Source organism: Oncorhynchus gorbuscha, linkage group LG10 (genome assembly GCF_021184085.1).
Source record: "Oncorhynchus gorbuscha isolate QuinsamMale2020 ecotype Even-year linkage group LG10, OgorEven_v1.0, whole genome shotgun sequence".
In the NCBI taxonomy this organism is placed as follows: domain Eukaryota; kingdom Metazoa; phylum Chordata; class Actinopteri; order Salmoniformes; family Salmonidae; genus Oncorhynchus; species Oncorhynchus gorbuscha.
Window position 1 is genome coordinate 94,294,389 of NC_060182.1, and position 7,500 is coordinate 94,301,888.

A 7,500-nucleotide genomic window follows, 5' to 3' on the forward strand; every position below is an offset into this window, starting at 1 on the left:
AACAGTAGCATACTACACAGATCATACACGTTAACATTAGCTAGCTAGCTAACAGTAGCATACTACACAGATCATACACGTTAACATTAGCTACTGAGCCAGCCAGACAGCTAACATTAGCCAGCTAGCTAACAGTACGCTTTATACTTTAACTTGCAATGAAAATGACTTTCTAACTAAATTTGAAATGTGCAAAATTTCTGAAAATGTAGCTAGCTAGAGTCTCTTCCGCGTGTACTTGGATTAAAGCTTCTCCCTCTCTGTCACGGATGCCACGGTCGCTCTTAGTTTTAAAGATGTAATCCGAAGACAGGCGTTTTATACAACAGCCTTCTGTGTGTGTTCTCTTTTTCGATTCCCTCTGCATATTTTTAATCTATCGACCTAAATGTTCTCCATTTCCTTAGCTATCATTCCACTGCTTTCAAAACCCGGTCCTCTAGAAAGTGGAGAGCACTATTAACACTTTTGCAGTTATTTGTGATATTGTTCAAAAAAATCTGTTTTAGAAAGGATTACCTACACATACTGAGCAGCTCATGTTATAGACGGAAGCGTGCTACATGGTAGACCAATCAAAACTTATCTCTCAGCATGTCCAGCCCATCCATTATTTCAGCCAATCATGGTCTTTTTCCTTAAACATTAAAAACATTTAAAGTTAAAATGCCTATCGTGTGTAGTACTGCCGAGCGACATGTGCTTAGTTTTCTGAAATTAGTCACATATTGTCAATGATGCCACTTCCTCCAATCCTTTTCTCTCCCTCTTCTTCTCTCCTTCCTCTCCTCATCTTCTCTCCTTCCTCTCCTCCTCTTCTCTTTTCCTCTTCCTCCCTCTCTTCCTCCCTCCCTCTCTTCCTCCCTCCCTCTCTCCCTCCCTTTCTCCCTCTCTCCCTCCCTACCTCCCAGGTGGTGAGGGATCAAATATCTCATTGTACAGTGAAGCTGCGCCAGACAACAGGACTGATGGAATACTGTGTGGAGGTCATCAAGGAGAACGACCCCAGCGGGTTCCTACAGGTGTGTGTGTGTGTGCGTGCGTGTCGAATGACCCTTGTGGGTTCCTACAGGTGTGTGTGTGTTTGTGTGTGTGTGTGCGTGTGTGTGTGTACGTAGAACGACCCTAGGGGGTTCCTGCAAGTGTGTGTGTGTGTGTGTGTGTGTGTGTGTGTGTGTGTGTGTGTGTGTGTGTGTGTGTGTGTGTGTGTGTGTGTGTGTGTGTGTGTGTGTGTGTGTGTGTGTGTGTGTGTGTGTGTGTGTGTGTGTCCACGTTATGTTAGAACACATCCACATTATGTTAGAACACATCCACGTCATGTTAGAACACATCCACGTTATGTTAGAACACTTCCACGTTATGATAGAACACATCCACATTATGTTAGAACACATCCACGTTATGTTAGAACACATCCACGTTATGTTAGAACACATCCACGTTATGTTAGAACACATCCACGTTACTGTATGTTAGAACACATCCACGTCATGTTAGAACACTTCCACGTTATGTTAGAACACATCCACGTTATGTTAGAACACATCCACGTTATGTTAGAACACATCCACGTTACTGTATGTTAGAACACATCCATGTCATGTTAGAACACATCCACGTTATGTTAGAACACATCCACGTTATGTTAGAACACATCCACGTTATGTTAGAACACATCCACGTTATGTTAGAACACATCCACGTTACTGTATGTTAGAACACATCCACGTTATGTTAGAACACATCCATGTCATGTTAGAACACATCCACGTTATGTTAGAACACATCCACGTTATGTTAGAACACATCCACGTTATGTTAGAACACATCCACGTTACTGTATGTTAGAACACATCCAAGTTATGTTAGAACACATCTATGTTATGTTAGAACACATCCACGTTACTGTATGTTAGAACACATCCACGTTATGATAGAACACATCCACGTTATGTTAGAACACATCCACGCTATGATAGAACACATCCACGTTATGTTAGAACACAACTACGTTATGTTAGAACACATCCACGTCATGTTAGAACACATCCACGTTATGATAGAACACATCCACGTTATGATAGAACACATCCACGTTATGATAGAACACATCCACGCTATGATAGAACACATCCACGTTATGTTAGAACACATCCACGTTATGTTAGAACACATCCACGTTATGTTAGAACACATCCACGTTATGATAGAACACATCCACGCTATGATAGAACACATCCACGTTATGTTAGAACACATCCACGCTATGATAGAACACATCCACGTTATGATAGAACACATCCACGTTATGATAGAACACATCCACGTTATGATAGAACACATCCACGTTATGTTAGAACACATCCACGTTATGTTAGAACACATCCACGTTATGTTAGAACACATCCACGTTATGTTAGAACACATCCACGTTATGTTAGAACACATCCACGTTATGTTAGAACACATCCACGTTATGTTAGAACACATCCACGTTATGTTAGAACACATCCACGTTATGTTAGAACACATCCACGTTATGTTAGAACACATCCACGTTATGATAGAACACATCCACATTATGTTAGAACACATCCACGTTATGTTAGAACACATCCACGTTATGTTAGAACACATCCACGTTATGTTAGAACACATCCACGTTACTGTATGTTAGAACACATCCACGCCATGTTAGAACACTTCCACGAACACATCCACGTTATGTTATCCACGTTATAGAACACATCCACGTTATGATAGAACACATCCATGTCATGTTAGAACACATCCACGTTATGTTAGAACACATCCACGTTATGTTAGAACACATCCACGTTATGTTAGAACACATCCACGTTATGTTAGAACACATCCACGTTACTGTATGTTAGAACACATCCACGTTATGTTAGAACACATCCATGTCATGTTAGAACACATCCACGTTATGAACACATCCACGTTATGTTAGAACACATCCACGTTATGTTAGAACACATCCACGTTATGATAGAACACATCCAAGTTATGTTAGAACACATCTATGTTATGTTAGAACACATCCACGTTATGTATGTTAGAACACATCCACGTTATGATAGAACACATCCACGTTATGTTAGAACACATCCACGTTGATAGAACACATCCACGATGTTAGAACACAACTACGTTATGTTAGAACACATCCACGTTATGTTAGAACACATCCACGTTATGATAGAACACATCCACGAACACATCCACGTTATGATAGAACACATCCACGCTATGATAGAACACATCCACGTTATGTTAGAACACATCCACGTTATGTTAGAACACATCCACGTCATGTTAGAACACATCCACGTCATGTTAGAACACATCCACGTTATGATAGAACACATCCACGCTATGATAGAACACATCCACGTTATGTTAGAACACATCCACGCTATGATAGAACACATCCACGTTATGATAGAACACATCCACGTTATGATAGAACACATCCACGTTATGATAGAACACATCCACGTTATGTTAGAACACATCCACGTTATGTTAGAACACATCCACGTTATGTTAGAACACATCCACGTTATGTTAGAACACATCCACGTTATGTTAGAACACATCCACGTTATGTTAGAACACATCCACGTTATGTTAGAACACATCCACGTTATGTTAGAACACATCCACGTTATGTTAGAACACATCCACGTTATGTTAGAACACATCCACGTTATGTTAGAACACATCCACGTTATGTTAGAACACATCCACGTTATGTTCACATCCACGTTATGTTAGAACATCCACGTTATGTTAGAACACATCCACGTTATGTTAGAACACATCCACGTCATGTTAGAACACATCCACGCTAGAACACATCCACGTTATGATAGAACACATCCACGCTATGATAGAACACATCCACGTTATGTTAGAACACATCCACGTTATGTTAGAACACATCCACGTTATGTTAGAACACATCCACGTTATGTTAGAACACAACTACGTTATGTTAGAACACATCCACGTTATGATAGAACACATCCACGTTATGATAGAACACATCCACGTTATGTTAGAACACAACTCTGGTCTAACACATCCACGTTAGATAGAACACATCCACGTGGAACACATCCACGTTATGTTAGAACACATCCACGCTATGATAGAACACATCCACGTTATGATAGAACACATCCACGTTATGTTAGAACACAACTACGTTATGTTAGAACACATCCACGTCATGTTAGAACACATCCACGTTATGATAGAACACATCCACGTTATGTTAGAACACAACTACGTTATGTTAGAACACATCCACGCTAGGGAACACATCCACGTAGATAGAACACATCCACGTATGATAGAACACATCCACGTTATGATAGAACACATCCACGGGAATAGAACACATCCACGTTATGTTAGAACACATCCACGTTATGTTAGAACACATCCACGTTATGTTAGAACACATCCACGTTATGATAGAACACATCCACGCTATGATAGAACACATCCACGTTATGATAGAACACATCCACGTTATGTTAGAACACATCCACGTTATGATAGAACACATCCACGTTATGGGTCCACGTTATGTAGAACTATCCACGTTATGATAGAACACATCCACGTTATGATAGAACACATCCACGTTATGATAGAACACATCCACGGAATGGTAGAACACATACGTTATTTCCACGTTATGATGGAGAGGTTCAACGGAATGGATAACGTGTTTACGTCTCTGTGTGCAGTTTGAAGGAAGTCTGAAGGTAGTTTTATGAGCTATTGATAACTAACGTTAGCGTAATGTCTAGAAGTCTACAGGAACAGCTAGTGGACTATTTAGGCTAAGATAGGTCTAAAGTAGTGGACTATATAGGGAATAGGGTAGTGGACTATTTAGGGAATAGGGTAGTGGACTATTTAGGGAATAGGGTAGTGGACTATGTAGGGAATAGGGTAGTGGACTATTTAGGGAATAGGGTAGTGGACTATATAGGGAATAGGGTAGTGGACTATTTAGGGAATAGGGTAGTGGACTATATAGGGAATAGGGTAGTGCACTATATAGGGAATAGGGTAGTGGACTATATAGGGAATAGGGTAGTGCACTATATAGGGAATAGGGTAGCGCACTATATAGGGAATAGGGTAGTGGACTATTTAGGGAATAGGGTAGTGGACTATATAGGGAATAGGGTAGTGGACTATTTAGGGAATAGGGTAGTGGACTATTTAGGGAATAGGGTAGTGGACTATATAGGGAATAGGGTAGTGCACTATATAGGGAATAGGGTAGTGCACTATATAGGGAATAGGGTAGTGCACTATATAGGGAATAGGGTAGTGCACTATATAGGGAATAGGGTAGTGCACTATATAGGGAATAGGGTAGTGCACTATATAGGGAATAGGGTAGTGGACTATATAGGGAATAGGGTAGTGGACTATTTAGGGAATAGGGTAGTGGACTATTTAGGGAATAGGGTAGTGGACTATTTAGGGAATAGGGTAGTGGACTATTTAGGGAATAGGGTAGTGGACTATATAGGGAATAGGGTAGTGGACTATTTAGGGAATAGGGTAGTGGACTATATAGGGAATAGGGTAGTGCACTATATAGGGAATAGGGTAGTGCACTATATAGGGAATAGGGTAGTGCACTATATAGGGAATAGGGTAGTGCACTATATAGGGAATAGGGTAGTGGACTATATAGGGAATAGGGTAGTGGACTATTTAGGGAATAGGGTAGTGGACTATTTAGGGAATAGGGTAGTGGACTATATAGGGAATAGGGTAGTGGACTATTTAGGGAATAGGGTAGTGGACTATATAGGGAATAGGGTAGTGCACTATATAGGGAATAGGGTAGTGCACTATATAGGGAATAGGGTAGTGCACTATATAGGGAATAGGGTAGTGCACTATATAGGGAATAGGGTAGTGCACTATATAGGGAATAGGATAGTGCACTATATAGGGAATAGGGTAGTGCACTATATAGGGAATAGGGTAGTGCACTATATAGGGAATAGGGTAGTGCACTATATAGGGAATAGGGTAGTGCACTATATAGGGAATAGGGTGCCATTTGGGACATAAACTTTGACCCTGTCTGACCCTGTGACCCTGTATGACCCTGTGACCCTGTTCCTGCCCCCAGATCTCAGACGCCCTGATCAGGAGGGTGCACATGACGGAGGGCCAGTGGGGGAAGGGAACCCTGACCCCCAGGATGACCAGTGACTTTGACCTGACCCTGGACAGCGGACCCCTGTTACAGACCATCCACCAACTAGACTTTGTACAGATGAAAGGTAGAGGGGAGGAGGAGAGGTTGGGTGTAGTGTGTGTGTGTGTGTGTGTGTGTGTGTGTGTGTGTGTGTGTGTGTGTGTGTGTGTGTGTGTGTGTGTGTGTGTGTGTGTGTGTGTGTGTGTGTGTGTGTGTGTGTGTGTGTGTGTGTGTGTGTGTGTGTGTGTGTGTGTTGTCTCTAACTTGTGTGCGTGTCCCACTTCAGTCCCAGCAGCCCCCATGCTCCAGCTGGAGGAGTGCTGCACCATCAACAACAGCGCCACGTTGTCATGGAAACAGCCACCTCTCTCCACCATCGCCGTGGATGGATACATCCTGGAGCTGGACGACGGCAACGGGGGACAGTACAGGGTGGGTGTTGTCATGGTAACAGTGACAGTTCAGGGTGGGTGTCTCCCTAGTAACAGGTGACAGTTGACGGGGGGTGTCTCCATGCTAACAGGTGACAGTTCAGGGTAGGTGTCTCCATGGTAAAGGGGGACAGTTCAGGATGGGTATTGTCATGGTAACAGGGGAACGGTTCAGGATAGGGGTCGTCATAGTAACACAGGGCCAGGACAATACCAGTATCGCAAAATAATACAAACCTGCTGTATGTAAAATATTGTTATAAATGTGACTCTGGTTTCTTTCCAACATTAGGGCTATTTTCCTACAGAAGTTAAATCTGCTTCGTGTTTTGTATCGCAATACTGGTGTTGTCCCGGGCCCTAATAGTAATGGGGGACAGTTCAGGGTGGGTGTATCCATGGTAACAGGTGATCATGATTCTGGTGTTGTCCTGGGCCCTAATAGTAATGGGGGACAGTTCAGGGAGAACTGGGAAGGTGTCTCCATGGTAACAGGTGATCGTGATACTGGTGTTTTCCCGGGCCCTAATAGTAATGGGGGACAGTTAAGTGTCTCCATGAGAACCTGGAAGTTCTTTCAAATGCTTATTTATTGCTCAAACCAGCCTTTGTTGGAGATTGAGTTAGCTTCAGTGTTTCTTCAGTTCAGGGTGGGTGTCTCCATGGTAACAATACCAGTCTCAAACCTGGTGTATGTAAAATATTGTAAAATGGACTGAACATTAGGGCTATTTTCCTACAGAAGTAAATCTGGTGTTGTATCGCACTGGTGTTGTCCCGGGCCCTAATAGTAATGGGGGA

The 7,500-nt window shown here is 42.3% G+C and overlaps 1 protein-coding gene across 1 annotated transcript in view; it reads left to right on the forward strand.

The window, feature by feature from the left end:
- The window catches only part of LOC124046774 (E3 ubiquitin-protein ligase TRIM9), a 92,720-nt gene that overhangs the window by 73,597 nt on the left and 11,623 nt on the right, over window positions 1-7,500 (forward strand). The window contains exons 4-6 of the mRNA XM_046367522.1: window positions 912-1,022; window positions 6,200-6,353; window positions 6,555-6,700. Of these exons, the coding sequence (XP_046223478.1) occupies window positions 912-1,022; window positions 6,200-6,353; window positions 6,555-6,700 (411 nt within the window). The remainder of the gene's footprint in view (window positions 1-911; window positions 1,023-6,199; window positions 6,354-6,554; window positions 6,701-7,500) is intronic.